At 41.7% G+C, this 17926-nt stretch overlaps 1 protein-coding gene across 1 annotated transcript in view; it reads left to right on the top strand.

The window, feature by feature from the left end:
* AATF (apoptosis antagonizing transcription factor) overlaps positions 1-17926 on the top strand; it is a 78112-nt gene that overhangs the window by 28725 nt on the left and 31461 nt on the right. Inside the window, exons 5-8 of the mRNA XM_026656596.2 lie at positions 530-644; positions 999-1203; positions 1947-2111; positions 3225-3308. Of these exons, the coding sequence (XP_026512381.1) occupies positions 530-644; positions 999-1203; positions 1947-2111; positions 3225-3308 (569 nt within the window). The remainder of the gene's footprint in view (positions 1-529; positions 645-998; positions 1204-1946; positions 2112-3224; positions 3309-17926) is intronic.

Raw genomic sequence — 17926 nt, 5'->3', positions numbered from 1 at the left:
TGCACGTGTAGATAGGATACATACATATAGTTATTCTCTCTCTGGAATTGCTTCATATTCTTACACCAAAGCCGGTGTCTGCTGCAAAAAGTAACATAGGAGGGCAATGAATTAGTCAGCAAAAGGGGCTGTTGTCATATCCTTGTGCCATCAGATACCTAAGCCCACAGTACTTGCTACTTCAGTATGCTAATCTTTTAGGATTCTGAGCCCAAACTTGTGTGTCTCAGTTAAATAGACTGATCAATGTGTAACCGCTCAGCAGTTTAGAAAATGCCCCTCACTCCCTTCCTTCTTTTCTAGGAATATCTTTCTGTGCAGTTGTTTTGGCAGTAACAAAAGAATGAGTCATACATGTTAAACAACATTTTAAACTGAGCTGGTGAAAACAGTCGCCTATGAGGCTTACCAAGACCTGCACTATCTGTGGCAGGAATGTAGGTTTAATACGAGAAGCCAGAGTCACGCTGAGGCTTCACCAGAAGCTGGGATCAACCTGCAATTGTCACTGCGTCTCCTTCTTCTGCAGGTTATAAAGCCTTGAAGGCGTTGCTGAGAGCATTAGTGGACCTCCAGGATGAGCTGCTCTGTCAATATCCAGGGACGAGGCATCTGGTAGATGGGAAGCAATCAAAAGTGGAGAGGTAAATACAGAACAAGACTGGGTCTGGGCCTTGCTAAAGCCCACCTGGCAGTTAACTTTTTAAATAGGAAAACATAGAAGGTTTGACCTTCGCCATCTCAGCTCTGCTCCCCCAGCTCCTACTGTGTGGGTAATGGACACAGCGGACAAATGGCATTTGAACTTATCCTGTTTTCACCGGGAGCTTGTGTTTTGTAATTTCTTTTGGTGGCGGGAGGGAGGGTTCAGCGACTTGACTTCTGAATAACTAACAGAAGATGGCAAGATAATCAGCAGAGGAGTTGCTGTTAAAGAGAGTTTCCAAATCGTTGCCTTAAAGTGTTTCTATTTTTTATTTTTTATTTTAAATTTCTAGTGATGAGGAGATCCCCAGTGGTAGTGATGAAGAGATGGGAGGTGAGGATCAGATGAAGCGGAAAGGCCCCGCTAAACGGAAGCTAGAGATGGAAGACTATCCAGAATTCATGGCTAAGCGATTTGCTGACTTCAGAACGTATCGGAACAACACCTTGCAGAAGTGGCATGACAAGACCAAACTAGCTTCTGGCAAATTGGGGAAGGCAAGTGTGTATGTGTGTGAGAGAGAGAAATTTACCAGAGACGTTGGGACAGCAGCCGAAGTGTTTCATGCCATTCATACATGGGAACATTCCTTGTTCCATCTAGAGTTACAATAGTAAGAATTAAAACACACGCCCATGACAAACAAAAATCCCCAAAGCTTTTGGAAGGGATATAAGGCCTCATGCTTCAAGGCCATAAGCCAGGCTCTAACTTGGCAGGGTTAGGAGGAAATTTTCCCCATGGGCAGATTACTTCAGAACTGCCTTCTACCGTGTTTCTCACACTTTCCTCTGAAGCAGCTGGTATCAGTCCGCTGTGAGCTGGAGACAAGATACTGTTTATGGTCTGTACGTTTCCCTATTTACTTCATGATTTATTGTAAATACACATACCTGAACACTTTAATTCAGCTGGCAATTCATTTTGTCCTAAGAGATCCAGGGCCTAGCATGTAGGGGTTAATATTAATCATTGAGAAGTTTGTCTGAGCTAGAACAGTGAAGCCTGTCTATTAAGCCAGGTTTTTAGCTTGCCTCAGGGCAGTATCTTTTTGTTGGTTTATTTTTTGTTGGGTTTTATATATATATATATATTAAAAAAAACAACAACAAAAATCCAAACTCAAACTCCTCCAGTAGGAACATTGTCTGCTTATCCACTGACATGGAAAGATAAAGGAACATTGCTGCCTTGAGCAGCAGCTTTCTGCATTATCTGACACTAGTTAATGTTGTTGCAGGGTTTCAGTGCCTTTGAGCGTTCAATCTTGACTCAGATTGATCATATTATGATGGACAAAGAGAGATTACTACGGCGGACACAGACTAAGCGATCTGTGTATAGGGTACTTGGAAAGCTGGAGCAGGAATCTCAGCCCGTCCCCGAATCATTGCCCGGATGTTCGGTAAGAGTTTTTGTTTCCAATGGAAGTGATGAAATTCTCTGCAAATGAATTAAATTGATCCTTTAACAAGTAATGTTCTTGTTGGTGTAATGGGTGATGAAGTAACACTATTTGTAATTTAATGGATTAAAAGATGATTGAGGTGCTTTTTGTATTTCACAATGTTTGTGTTGGTTCCTATGCTTATTCCTGATAGGCAGAGCAAGACTCCAGGTTGGACCATGCCAGCACTTTACCCTGGTCCTGCAATAGGTGTCAGTTCTGTCACAGAGCCTGTATTCTGCTTTGTAAAGAAGCAACTGTAAAATTTGGTCCTAATAATGGGGTTTAAAGCTCTTGACCAGGAAGGTGGAACCAAGAATCACATTGCATTTCACCTGCAAAATATTCTAAGTGTCTACATCAACTTAGTATTTAAGGAATAGTAAACACTCAGCTGTAAAAATTAACGTAGAATTATTGCACTTGCAAAAATATTTTTCCCACTACATTTAAAATATAGGCCCATATATGCATTGAGGCACAACTACATTTAAGTACAGCAATGTGTCAGAGATATCATATGCAGGTTGTGCTTGTTTCATAGGGAATCATAAAACCAGTTCTGTGTTGGCAGTCTTTTTCCATTTCCTTCCCATGTTTTAGAAGTCCTTTAATCCTATCCTTATAAATAATCAAATGCTTAAAAACTTCCTGCAATGGAAGGTGTTCACCATTCCACCATGCTTTCAAATGTTTGTGAGCTTTACATGGTGTCATTGAGGTCGGAGATGGAAAAGGCCCATTGAGTCCTTTCATCCAAACCATTATTAATCCGTGATAGCTCCCTGTTGTATGCGTACTCATTTTTTTTCAAGTTGAATTAAAAATGGTGCTTCTACCACGTCTCCATAGAGTCCTTTCTACAGCCTAATACATCTAGATCTTGTTCTAATGGGTCCCAAGGCTGTACATATTGAAGAACATAAGGTGCTGAAAATATGGATTAGGGAGGTTCACTGCCCAAATCCACCAAAAGTGTGTTAGACTTGTTTTAAGATATGATACCATGTCTGGGTGCTGCCCGAAGCATAGGCACATGTGGGCTTATAAACATTCTCTCTGATGTTCCAGGAGGTCGTCCCTCAAGTCAAATCCAACACGCACCTAAAAGACCTGGATGAGGAGATCTTTGATGACGATGACTTTTACCACCAGGTGGGTCTCTGGAAATCTTTTCTCTGTCTCTTGGCTCAAGTTGGCTTTTAGTATTTCTGGAGTTAATGCAGTAAATTCTCAGCAGTAAGTTCTTCTGCCCAAAGATTCCTCTTAGAGAAACACCATGTTAGTTGCTTGACTGGACATCTGTAATCTCTACCTATTATCCTTATTTCATGATGGTTTTAACTCTGAAATCGCTATGCAAGACATTATCTGTCAATCCTTCAGCCCTGCCTCATGGGGAGGGGTCTTATGGACTTCATTGAAACTACTCTACCCATGTGGATCAGGCTTGCTGAATCAGACCAATCTCTGTAGTTCTCATTGGTGATTATTGCTGTACAAAGAGGAAATCACAGAAGTTTCTACTGCTGAATATTTTAAAGAAAAAACAAATGCTTATGTGGGTGGGAAAGCCCCATCACAAATAAAATTTTTGAAGTTGCTCAGTGGTACATTAGTTACCCTCATCCAAACATAAAACCTGTCTAATCGGCGTGAAGATTGAAAGTGCTGCTGGGCTCCCAAAGCTCTTTCCATACTGAGGCAGGGAGACTACACACACTACTCTGGCGGCTGCAGACTGGGGTGATCATTGTGTTTGTAATTCAGTTAGCAAATGATAATGTCAGCCACATAAAATGCATACTGGAAATTACAGTGCTTTGAAGTGATTTGCTAAATTAAGTCCTGGACCAGTGCCCAAAAAAATATTGCTGGTCCAAGGATCCAGAGATGGTTTTAACATCAGGACTAAACAAATGCCGTTCTATTATTAGAAACCTGAAAATATTAACTAGAGAAGCTCATTAGATCAGCAGGTAAAATCATACGGCAATTGAAGTATGGAGAAGGGAGGTGGAATTATGTGAATTTTAGGGCCTGATAACTAATTCAACTAGAGTAGTAGACTTTTCCAATACATGTCCTGGACTACCAAACAGAACGAAAACATTAGCAAAGTAGGTACTTATTGTCAACATTTTACAGATTGGAAGAGCACTGAGAAATTTTAAGGGGGTGATTTTTTCAGGAGTCCTCAGCGTTGTTCTAAGTCTGCTACTATTGCCGTCAATGGGAGTTTTATTATTGACTTCTATGGGAGCAGAGTTAGGACAAGGCTAAACGCTTTTGAACATCTCACCTGGTAAGCAACCTGTTCAAGGTTACACAGGGCGCAGGTGGCAGAGCAGGGAATGGAACCTGTATCTCTTGATTCCCAGGACTGTGTGTTACGATACGAGCATCCTTCCTAGCCCTGGGGTGAGTTGAACAGCATTTCCATGGCAGGGAGGGACTCAGCAACTCCTGCACTGGAGATTGGATCCCTCTGCACACTCTTTCAAATGCAGAAGGGGGCTGTTGAGCAGCAGTGATTGGAGGGCCAGATCTGTGATGTTAGTGCTGAATATTGGTGTGAGATAACTCTGAGATGCAGACAAATCTGTTCCCATCTTCAGGAGTCCAAGTTTGCAACAAGAGGATATTGCAGATTAAATCAGCATAATAAAATACCGAAATGAACAGCGAGAAATAGCCCCGACTGGCAAACCTTAGGCCTGTACTGTGGGGGTTTTCTTGGCCCTGAAATGTTAAGTTTTTAAAGAAAAATTGCAGTAGTTGAATGGCCCTTCCTCCTTACTAATAATTTTAACTTCGATACATTCTGATTTCAGAATTATGACTAGTCACATTTTAGCTTTTCCCCTCACTGGTTAATTGGGGTGCTGGGGTTAATCTAAATTAAAACTTAAACTAATAGAGGTCATTGAGGGAAGAGGAACACCTGAGTAAAACAAATGGGGCTGCCAGGAACAACTGTATCTTGGCCATTTCCCAAGAGGGAAGTGGCAGCAAATTGGAGTTGTTTCAGCGTTCTGTAGAGGTGAATGATGGGTGACACTCGTTTAATGTACGGCATCTCCGGAAACGTTCCAGATTGCATTACTTGCTGTACCAACTGCTGCCGCCCGCACACAGCGAATAGGAATGGGGACCAATCGACAACATCTGGCAGCACAGCAAGGAATGGGTGCAACTCTTGAAACCCCATAGACTCTAAATATGGTGCTTAGGACTGTGGAGGCTTTAATCACTTACCACTCTTTGGCAGCAGGCTACGACAGCTTATCCTAGCCTCGTACATCACGCACAGACATCTGCTGAGCCGCGAGGCAGCGACACATTCATTTTCCTTTCTTGCTTTTTTTTTTTTCCTTTCTTCCCCCCTCCCTCCCTTCCACCCTTCTCCTCTCCTCTCCTCCCCAATATGCTTATTGGGAGAGATGATCTGTAAAGATTACCGCTTCATTGTGTGCAAGTAATTGTGGGGATGCCAGCCCCTTGACAGACACAGCGTAGCACCTGTTCCGCTGACCTGGTTAATTTCTTCTGTTGAGTGGGATTTGGCAGAGATTGGAGCTGAAGCCAATTCAGTGATAAGGCTAAAGAAAATGGCTGTATGTTTTCTGTCACCTCCCAATTAAATTGGTTTCATAAAGTGCTTTCCTTTATTTGTCAGGGTAGTGAGCTGGAGCTGAGTGTTGCATTCAGAAGGGGTAGAATGTATTACAATAGACCCATGACAATACAATGAATGTGGTTTCTTTCCAGTGGGTCATACGTAAGCGCATGCGTGTGTGCGTGTAAATAAAATATAAAAAAGGACCTGATATTTCAGAAGTAACGAGCGCCCACAACTCTAAATGATTATTGTGGTAGCTCAGCACCTCTAAAAGTCTAACCTTGTGCATTTCAGTGTTTTTTAATTATTCAAATTTACAACTAAGCTATTAGGACTCCCTATTTTTTAAATGCCATTTTATTATAATATTGCACTTTAGTTACGTATTATGTTTATTAAGGGTCAAATACAAGTTCAAGTGCAAGTTATTTCCCCCTCTCTTCAGTCATAGGAAGGACGTTAGGCTCACAAGTCAGTGACTAAAGCAGAGTTGAGACAGTATAAATATACATACTGTATTGTTATAGGTTATGGTCCTGGAATCTTAAGATTCCACAGCTCCTGTGGGAAAGCAGTCTCGTCTTTTACAAGCCCTCAGTGGCATTCAGTGGAATTCACCTTGCAGGGCAGGGGGAATTTTACGATTCAGGACTCAACAATTTGTGTTTCATCCGTTCATCCCGCTTCCTCCATGTTTGCTCGGTTGTTTTGCAGGCAGACAAGCCTTTCGCTGTCTCATAATGATTTTTATGCTGGTGACCCACATTGAGTTGTAATGTACAGCCATGACAGAGACGTGGGACCGAACTCCTTTATTTAGGCTACGCCAGATGAGAATAATTAAGCAGCTTTAAAAAGATCCTGATTACTTAGAGCAAGGGATGTTGAACCCCATTTCACATACCGTTTTAAGGCAAAAAACTACTTTTTTTGGTTTGTTTTTTAAAAAGCCATGTTTATGTAGAATCCCTTACAGATATTGCAGCATTAAGACTTAAGAATCCAGCCTGCTACCAGAGTGCTGCTAGTCTAACATGCTACAGTGGAGATTTTATTATTAGGATGAAATACTCTCCTAGAAGAGGAGAGAGCTGAAATTGGTTTATCTCTAACAGGAATTAGGTTAATGTTCATATGCTAAGTGTTCCACTGGTAGCAACTCTGCCCAGAACAAATGTTCGTCACTGATGGCAGCAGATATGCCTAGGGAAAATTAAGAATATACATAGCTTTTATTCCCACCCTCCCTCCAGCTTCAGTTAAACAGTTTGGCACTGCCTCTCATAATGGCCTGGAGCCATATTATCTTGTGCTGTGATTGTCTCATAAGCTACGTATGGTCACTAATTGGATGGGAGACTCCAAGGAAAACCTAAAGTCTTCAGCCAGTGGTAGTGGCAGTCATTAGATGGGACTATCCCTGTTAGTTAGTACCGTTTCAGGGGCACTTGTCCTAAACTGCTAAACATCTGCTGTGTTGTTCCACCCTAGAGATGGATGCATTTTATCGGTTGGCATATAGGCCCAGCTGCTGAAAGGTATTTAGGTATCTAACCCCTGAGTTTGGTGCCTAAATATCTTTGAGGATTTGGGCCATGGATCTTTATATCCCTTACCTACTCATAGTTAGTTTGTAAAGTGCTTTGAGATCATCAAAGGTTTCTTTTATTTTCTCCACAGAAAGCTTTGCATCTGTATGTTAACTACCTTCCTAGTATTATTGTCCTTAGTGTACTTGTCTACATGATCCAGTGTAACAGCTGCTCAATGTCTGTATTTTAACAATGCATATAAAAATAAGTTAAGTGTTTATCTCACTAAACCTCCTGTTCATGTCTAGTTTTTATCCAAAAGAACTATTTAATCAGAGTTTGTGACAAAACAGCTTCCAGATCTCAAACACTCATTACGATGTTTCTGGCTCAGTTTACTTTCCTTTTGGGTTATAGAGTGATTTAAATCGTAACAGTCTGGCTTTTTTAAAAAACTTAATTTGACGACATAAATTTATCCTCAGGTTCCAACTAAGGGTATGTTTAAAACTGTTCCTGGTCACATACTGTGTTTTTTTTTTTTTTTTGTCTCACAGGTATTTGATAATGCCATAAACAAGTAATTACTAATCCAGTGAACTATTAAAAGTCAATAATGGTGAAGAATAGAGAGAAGGCTAGTTTTCTGACAAGCTGGTTTACCTTAATTAAACTGTTGAGTGATTAATATGGACAGCTGATCTTGTGGCTTTAATTAGATGCATTTAGAGTTTTGTGTGAATAAGAGATGTCTCGAACCATCCCATAGGTTAATGGCAATACAATACTCTTATCATAGGCATGTATCTTTCAAATGGCTCAGTAGATGGTTAATAACACGTTTTAAAGCTTGATTTGAAACTTCTCCTAATGGGTTATTAGAAAACGGAAACCCAGCATCGTTAGCCTTTTTTCCACATACAATTGAATTTCCATAGAATATTTTAAAAAAAATAGTCAAGTGGTTTAGTCCTACAGTTTAGGTTTTTGCATTACAAAATAGGTTACTGAAAACCCAATGCAAACAGTTCCATGGTGATTTTTAAAAATAATAATAGTTACCAATGGGTCTAAAATTTTCCCATCACTGTTAGAAACTCGAAGAGCATTGTGCTAGTGCATGGGAGCTTGAAAGAGGAGCAGTCCAGTTTTTCTGTCCAAGTAGAGTGAAGTGCAAAAAGTAAACTAAAAGAACCTTAAAATAGATGTTAATCTTACACCATTTATGCAGTTTTTAATAATTGTGGGTGGTATTAGTAGCACAGATAAAGGAAAAAATAAATATGATTTTCACCTCTATAATGTCCCTCCAAAGAATGAAGGAAAAAAATCTAGATTAGGAAATATTCAGATCAGATGCTGTAGTTTATCATACGTTTGTCAATGTTCAGTTCAGAGCAGGAGTTAAACCCCTTTCCTGGATGTTATTCCATCTTTTTTCTGATGAAATCTTAGCAGGCATGAGGATGAGCTGTGCTTGTTGGTATTATTACTTCTTAACTTGGAAGAGAAACTGAACAGGACTTTCCCTTTTCTACCTGGTTTGATTCAAAACAAAACAAAACACAAAAAGCTTTTCCAGTGTATTGTGGCTCTGTGGGATAGGGAGAAAAGAAGTTCTTGAGCTGTTGGAAGGATTTTGTGTTAAAACAAGTGATACACAGAGAGTGGAACTTTAAAATGATTGGTTAAAACTGCTTAATCTCCACTAACAAATACATGGGCAGCTGGTTAAATTTAAATGAGATCGAGTCCTTCTGGAAAAGTCTAACAACGTTTTTGGTTAAAGGTGGGTCTTTGCTGCCAAGTTCCAGGGTAGAGTTTCTCATGGTTTGGGTATGTACAGCTTGTTGGAGTTGTTTCTGATTTCTGTGTATTTGAACAAAAATCTCCGTTCTGACCTTTGTACTAAGAACAGTGAACATGGTGTGAAATGCTGCTTATATTGTCCTGTGTAGTTAACCGTTATATTAGTTGAGTGTTAACTGGCTGGCAGACCTCCTGTTTGATATTACTAGCAATAATTTTAACCTGGCTAAAGTGACTTTCACCTTAAAGTAACCAGTACAGTAACCACATTGAAATACCATGCTGCACCTCTACATATACACCGCTCATTGAATTGAAAGGTGATGGTACAACAACTAACACACACAACAGCCGGCTTTGATGTAGAGCAGTCTGAAGCCCCGGTTATTTTATAACAAGCATGCCTGCTGTGCCTTTGCTAATTTTACAAAGGATTTCAATTGTAATGGAGACAAAATAACACTTTTTTTCATCCCAATTATGTTTCAAATGATAACAAGCTACATAAACCAAACTGGTTCCTATCGGATAATATGGCAGCACCTTCTTTTAGCTACCTGGTCTGTTTAATCATTAAACATCAGGTAAGACATAGGTGGATTTAAAAAAAAAATCCTTATTACAGTCCCACTTAAATACAGTAGCATAATGCTCAAAAATGACTATAAGGGACAACATTAGAAACAAAGTTAGTTTTGATAGACAGTCATAGGTTCTATGTGCAGGAGTGCTCAGTCATGAGCCACAGTTGTCCTTGAATAATCTCCTACTGGCGTTTTCTAACTCTCTGTGATTCTGGCAGAGTATCTTTTTTGCGTAACCAGGATAACATTTTTCTCCATTGTGTTTTAAGGGTGACTTTTTCGAAAGCTCTCGGTGGTGGCCCAACTGCTCTCACTGAAGTCAGTGGAAATTTTAACATTGACTTGGGTGAGAGATGAGCAAGGCTAACACTGGCTGCTTTTGAAAATCTCACCTTTAATTTTTTTTTTCTCTGTGCATATCTCGGTTATCTATTTTGTTAGCAATTGTGGATTTCGGGATCTCTTATATTCTGATACATTTTCCGATTTGTGGAAGCATGGTCAAGAATTCTGGGTTCTGTTCCAGGCTCTACCGCCAACTCTTGAGATCAACTTTGGCAAATCACATGACCTCTCCGTGCCTGTATTTACCCATAGGGCACATAATGGCTCATGGGGAGGGGAGGGGGGTGTTACTAATTTTAATTAAGGCTTTCAATTGCTTTGCGGTGTGCTTGGATGAAAAACACTATTTTAACATGAAGTTTTACGAAGGGCATGTCTGCACTACAGCTCTAAGTTGATCTGTGTGGGGCAGTGTGAGAGGCTGAGAACCAGGGCTCTGAGCTCTGCACTGCTCCCTGCCCAGACCCCAGCTGCCCCCTGGGCTCTCGGCTCCCCGCTGGGAGAGTATGTGGGGGGTGCAGCTGCTTGAGATTCTTGGCTGCCGAAGTGGGGAGCCTCCAGGCAGCAGCCCGACTGGGAGTGGGGAGTCAGGAGCAGCTGGGCTCTAGCTGCCCGGCTTTCTTGTCAGTTTCAGGGCTCCAGAGTGGAGCCGTGAAATTGACAGCATGGAGCCGTGAAATTCACAAGACAGCTAACAGCTGAGGTAAGTAACACAGTGTCTACACAGACACTGTATCGCCCTAACTACATGGACATAAGCGCTATGCCTCTCATGGAGGTGCCATTATTATGTCGGTGGTAGGGCACGTACATCAGGGGGGCAAGGCTGTAGTGTGTGCACTGACATAATTGGGTCAACGTAAGCTGCCTTACGTTGGCCTAAATGTTTAGTGTCGACCAGACCTGAATTCTAACATGCACAGGTGTAGCCATTAACCACATAAAGGTCACCACCTGGCAGCAAAAGCAAATAACGTTCGTGTGGATGACGTTACTCCACTCCTTTATCGCTATGAAATGTACGCCTCGCCTCCAGATTGCTGCTGTTTTGGGACAGGCAAGGTGGGCTGCAGAGCTATTGCTCTTACTGACAATTGGAACTTGGTGGTGGTCATTTAAAAGGACAGATTTGTTCACTTGTTAAGGGGAGAATGAGTTGGGAGGTGGTGGTGGGTGGATAAAAGAAAATTATTCAAATCAAAGCCTTTTACTGCTGATATTGCTTAACTCCAATTCTGTCTTCACACATCAGGGCTTAATGCTGATAGTGATTTACTTACACTTCCTAGTTAATAATTAGACATCGGGAGACACCATAGATCACTCCTAATGGAATATATGGGGTCTGATGAGAGTTTTCTGTTTTGACTAATAAATTTGAGCTGGAATCACCAGGCTTAATGAAATATTACAGCTTTGGAAGTGGTTTAGGTCTTGTGCTGAAAAAATAGTGTTACTTTATTCAGTAAATGAATTGATCATTCATTGTGTATCCCGAGCCCTACCTGGCTCTGGAGCATGGGCTGAATGCAAGTCTATGAACTAGAAAGCGGAAAAACTAATCAAATCCTTAAAGACCAGAGGCAGCCAGGCAGGTCTAGACTGACTTTTTCAGTGGTAGCCTCTGGCTACATCCACTTTGATTTTAGTAACCATTGTTAGCATGATTTATAACTTCAGCTTTAAGACTCACACTATTTAGATGTAATAAGATGCTTCATAGCTTTTATTTCCATTTCCTAATTTCCCTCCTGTCCCTGGTTTTTTCTCCCCTTTCCCTCTTCTCTGTCCCCCACAACCTCTTGAACCTTGCAGTTGCCCTGCACGGAAAGAACATTTCACCTTCAGTTCCCAGGTGAAGAAAACTGCTCTTTCTTGACTGACGGCTGAACTGCCCATGGGCCTGTTGGCCCATGGGTGCCGCTGTTTACAAGCTTTAGTCTCCCCCTGTTGTTGCATGCAACTTTCCCCCATTAACACCAATGGGAGGGATTCTCTGTGCAGAATAATAGACCCCAAAGGGATAAAAAGATGCCTGCTTTACTCCAACAGCAAGTGCTCTTATGCAGTTAATTTATGTAAGAGCCACACCCCCGTGACCAGTGTCCCAACTGCTGCAGAGTCTGGATTCTCTTGATGCTCACACTGCAGCATTGCCGTCCCGTCTAGCGAGCATCTGTGGCCAGAGCTCCAAGGGAGGGATCCATCTCACTCACCACCATGTCAAAAATTCTGTTACAAGCCTGCAGGAACAAATGCACCTTGTGTTGTCTATCTTGGGTGTAGCTGCAGCTGCACCTTTTAGCCACCAAACTTCGGATTTGCTGAGCCACCAGAAGGAAGAGTTCCCTCTGCTGCAGATGTCTTGCTGCACAGTTTTTGAGTTTAATCTCCGGATATGGCAGCAGAAGTAACCCAGCTGATCTTGCCTGTCATGACAAAGGCACCTCCTCAGATATTCAGGTCCCAGACCGCTCAGAGATGTATAGATTGTACCTACTGCCTTGTATTGCACCCTGAAGCAAAGAGGTTGCACAGGAATAGTATATACTCAGTGACCCATCCCAGTTAGGAGGCAAGCAACAGTGTTCTGTGCCAGGGAAACTCCTTATAGAGTGCCCTGCAGTAATGCAGTCTGGAGTCAACGTTGATTAGATACACTGTGGTCACCGTGGTGCTGTTAATCCATTCAGGATTCAGGAAGACATCTCCCTCTTGAGATTGCTTAGGTTCGGTGCACATACAAAGAGTCCAGATGGATGTCTGAGGGTTGGCATTGTACCTTTCAACAAAGCAACACAATAGAGCAGGGGTTCTCAAATGTCATTGCTTCGTGACCCCCTTCTGAGAACAAAAATTATGGACCCCAGGAGGAGGGACCGAAGCCTGAGCCCGCCCAAGCCCCGCTGCCCCAGGGGTGTGTGTGTGTGAGTGTGTGTGAGTGTGAGGCCCAAAGCCAAAGGGATTCAGCTCCAGGCAGGGGGCCTGTAACCTGAGCATTGCCGTCTAGGGCTGAAGCCCTTGGGCTTTGGCCCCGGGCACTGGGTCTCGGGTTTCAGCCCCAGCAAGTCTAAGGCAGCCCTGGCAACCCCATTAAATGTTGTTGCGACCCACTTTGGGGTCCCAACCCACAGTTTGAGACCTGCTGCAGTAGAGCATGGAGATATGGCAACTTCTGGAATTATTTTTTTCTTATGCATATTAGCAATCAAACAATGACAGAACCATTGCGGAAGCTGTGTTGATAAATAATTGGACGATCCCCTTGTGTTTATGTACCATGTACTTGGGTGCAGACAGCCTTCTGCAAGTTAGCATTTGTAATGAAAACTGAAATACTTTAGAGAGGAGGCGTTTGTAGTTAATGTTTTGACTAGTGGAGTCCATTCTAAATAGACCTTGGATTTCTGATGTTTCAGAAACTCTTCCTGCCTGAGATTCGTCAACGTAGTGACACATTGTGTATTTATCCTCCAAGATCTTGTGTTCATATATAAACATGCCTTTTAGGATCCTAATTTGGAACAAAGGCGTCTCCACAGATGTATTCAGAGCTCAGTGCAAGTTTAAACAGTAAGTGATTTAGAAGTTAGCATGCACATTGGGCAGGTAATGAATAGAATATATATTGTGTGTGTCTCATGAATCCGATTGATGGGATCCTGTCAACGCTTTCAAAGCTTCCACCATAAATTGCTGCCTTTCTTACCTTGATGCTCTTAGGATATCCACAATGCAGTCACACATGTAATCGCATGTACTTGACGTGTTATAACTACAGTGAGGGTCTGTAATTTATCAAAGATGTTCATTTTGGGCAGAGCCGGCTCCAGGATTTTTGCCGCCCCAAGCAGCAAAAAGAAAAAAAAAAAAAAAAAAAAAGCCGCGCTCGCGATCTGCTCTACCGCCGCCGCTTCAGTCTTCGGCGGCAATTTGGCGGCGGGTCCTTCGCTCCGAGAGGGAGTGAGGGACCCGCCGCTGAAGAGCCGGACATGCCACCCCTTTCCGTTGGCCGCCCCAAGCACTTGCTTGCTGGGCTGGTGCCTGGAGCCGGCCCTGATTTTGGGGATTCTTCCCCCACGACTTGCTTCTGGCAGTGTTATAGCCAGGATACTGGGCTCGGTGGACCGGTGTTTCAATCCAGTATGATACTCTCAAGGGGTAGTATCATCATGAATGGGTAATGATGGGACCTCTATAGAGATGATTTTACAATGAAATAGGTTACACCTGCAGTAGTTATGATGCTTTTGATTAACCTAAAATAACTCACTAGTTTGTACCACTGCTTGTGTCTGTGCTTCTGGGAGCTGTTCCTCAACCATTTGGAGTAAAAAAAAATAAATATGGGAAATGTGTAGGAAGTATATTATAAAGTAGATGTGTGTACTGTGTGTGTATTTACATAATTGCATATATAGTATACTGTTTTAGGGGTGGGTACTATTAATGTGCTTAAGAGGGCTTCTGCAATTCTCTTCTCTCGCTGTCAGGATAAATCATCCCCCAATGGCCAGTTCCCCGCAATACAAACTAAGGTTGTCTTAAAAAACAGTGCCCTTGTGAGGTATTTGTGATCTATATTCCCAGTTTGCATATGGGGAAACCTGAGGCATAAAGAGGTTAGGTGACTCTCCCAAGGTTGTACAGTGAATTGGTGTCAGAGTTGGGACTAGAACCCAAGTTGCATAACTCGCTCCCCATACTTTATCCACTAGTCTGTGTTGCTCCCATGTTATATATCATTGCAATTATTTATACTTCTGTGTGCTGGAAGGGGCAATGTCCATATAAGTGTTTTCCAGGCCGTGGGTAAGTGGATACTGTACATGAGGAAGGAATCGTGAATTTTCATTGTAGTAAGTGGAGAAGAGACGGAACAGGAAAACTGCCTTTTATTCTGCAAAGCTGCTGATTGCATTACTGGGCTGCAGTCTCCCAGTCTCTGCCAGCACTACCCAGTAGCTTTTCCTATGCACTTGTGTCAAAGAACCAAGATTAGTGGGAACAGTAAACATGACATTGCTAGAATAGGAAGAAACCACTGGAATGTAGCCACACCATTTCTTCCTGTTTTTAAAACTCTCCCTCCCACCTTGCTTCTGACAGAATATTGACTAGAAACCAAGATCCCATTTTTGCTTAGCCTTAAGGGCAGCCGTTTACAGAGTAGCAGTGTTACATAGGTTTACTGTGTCGTATGTCTGTGTAACACTGGATTTGGATCTTGTATTTAGCTGCCAGAAGTGACTGTGATGAAGTGGGAGAGATAAACTGATAGATTGTGTGCCAGAAAGATGTTGGGAATCAATCAGATAAACAGGGCAAAGAAATAGCTTGCTGTTTTCTAGTGATAATAAACCAGTGGCCTCTGGTCCCTGAATTTTTAAATGTAATTGCTGTGGTGGTAATCTCCGAATATAAGCAAATGAAAAAACATCACGGGAGGTATTCTTAATTGTGCTTGAGTTGCCTTTTCTCTTTCACAATAAAATGTGTGACTTTTGAAGGTGGGGGTATAAATCTTCCTTTTGTTGTTTAAGTCTCTACTTTATTTAAAAGAGAAAAAAAAAACCTCAGGAGATATTTATCAATAAATGTCGGTAAACATTAATTTCATCGTATATATACAAACGGACACAGAAATATTTCCATCGATGATGATAGAAATTCAAAGACGGACAAAGTAAGAAAAATGCTGCTTGAGAACTTGTTAGAATTTGATTTAAGACTATTTGCTTTGTATATTTTGACATGTGAAGTTGACAAATTTGTGTTTTAATGGTTATCAAGCTTTAACTTTTTGAATCTCTATATCTGCTGTCATTAAATAATGTCTTACTACCCCTCATAATTTTCCACAACTGTTAAAATTTAAATAATCAAAAATGCTAAAAATAAACATACATTATTATCCATCAAAATTATATTAAAAAAATAAAAATCAAATTCTGCCAAGTCTATTTATAACACTTTTTTTTTTTTTTTGGAAGGAGGTGATTTTCACCTGCTTATTTCAGTGATTTGCCTATACTATTGGAATCCACATAGTGCATTAGTTTCTTACATAGATCAATACTTGAGGACATCTTTTAATGTCACAGCCGTGCAGAGGTGATTGGAAGCAGAGTCGAAAGCAGGCTGTTGTAAATGGCAGTGTTTGGAGGTGGAGGGGAGTGTACTAAGCTGCAGCTCCATCTGTTTGGTGTTGCATCATGGTCGCACAGTTCTTGCCCCCAGAGTTTTGGCTGCCAGCTGGGGTCAGGTATGTTCTCATTCTTTCACCTTGCCTGCATGTACTCCTTTGGGCAGGGTAAGCATTGCATCAGCACTGTGACTTCTCCCTACCTTTCCCTCAAGGGCTTTGGGGGGCACTGATTGAAATGAATGGAGATCTTTCTGTCGATTGTTATGGTACCTCAATTGGCCACTGGAGTCCAGCTGTCCCTGTTGTGCAGAAGTACAAGGCAGGGGAAGCCCTCCTTAGACATCTTTGCAAAAGACAAAAGACTCTGTGATGCTTCAGTTTCTTTTGAGTTTCAAATGCCATTTGGGATGGGGCCTGTTGTATTAATTTAGATGGAATATATGGGCCAAAGGTGTTAATGTAAGCCAGTCACTGTCCATCATTAAATGGTGTTAAACAAGGCCTGGGGTTTGGTATACAGAAACCTCAGCCTGTTTATTACCATGGCGCAAACACCATTAAAAATCCTTTCAACTCTTTATTAAAAATACAGAAAAGAACTAAAAGAGTTAAAGCATTTGGAAGGTTAAGTATTGATTAAGACTTTCATTTTAACAACATCTCTTGTTTCCTTTCCTGTTAACTGGAGAGAGTTTTAGAAGGAAACCCCCCCTGTCTGACAATCTCTTAGATGGTATCAAAGATGGTGATATCTGTCCTTTTGGGGAAAAGAGAAGATGTTAGTTGAGATGAGCTGCAGCTGTTATTAAAGTCTGATCCCGTTTCATCTCAGGTGGTGTTGGGGATTCTGTTGAAGCTGGTAGGGGTGGTGATGTCATCTTGATACCTCTCTTTGGCCGAACTGGTCAGGGTGTCGCTCAGGATGAGGACAAAGATGGTCCGAGGTCCCAGTAGACAGTGGGGGTGACAGCCATGATGATGAAGCTCTCATCAGTAGTTTCCATCTGTTCTTTCTATTTCTCCCCCAAAGTGTCCTCCTTTATGAACCCAAAAAGAGAGCGATGGGTAGAATAGCTCATCCCCTCATTATTTTGTCCACCAATTGGGCCTAATATCTGACACTCCAATTTTGCTTCATTAATTTCTGGTTCCACATCTTCTGTTTTTGCCAAGCATGATTTTGACATAGTCCTTGAACCATCTCAGTAGGTCGTTTTGTTGACAGTCTCTGTCTCCTTTTCCCATCAATATTTGTTGTTATAGGTTATTGTGACATCTTATGAACCTTCACATACTTTTTACAGTTAAGTGCAAATTAGAGTACATTTGTAGGCCCAGTTATCACAACAGGAACTCTGTACTTCGATTCATTCACCATGAATGAAACAGTGACATTTTGGGAAGTCTGCAAGTTGGGAGGTCACGTTGTATTTATTTTTGTTCTGTACACAAACTATACAGCATATAATATATAGCTTGTGGTGTTAAACAGACATTGGTCAGGTATCCCAGAAGGCTGCATGCGACACCCTACTGGCTGCAGGAAAACACACAGATAAAACCCAACCGTTTCCCCCAGAACTTGGAAAGGAAATAGGAAAGCCTGTTTTAGCATCTGTATGCTGTCTGTAAAGCATTCTGCCTTGCTGATCCTCAGAGTAAACGTGATTGCCTTACCAGAGTGTGACTCTTATTTTGTATAGAATTTATTGTAGAAGCACCACTTTTTCTGC

The sequence above is a fragment of the Terrapene carolina genome, unplaced genomic scaffold (assembly GCF_002925995.2).
Source record: "Terrapene carolina triunguis isolate 2854851 unplaced genomic scaffold, T_m_triunguis-2.0 Scaffold231, whole genome shotgun sequence".
NCBI lineage: Eukaryota > Metazoa > Chordata > Testudines > Emydidae > Terrapene > Terrapene triunguis.
Note: the sequence above shows the minus strand (reverse complement) of the source record. Positions and strands in the feature narration are given on the sequence as shown.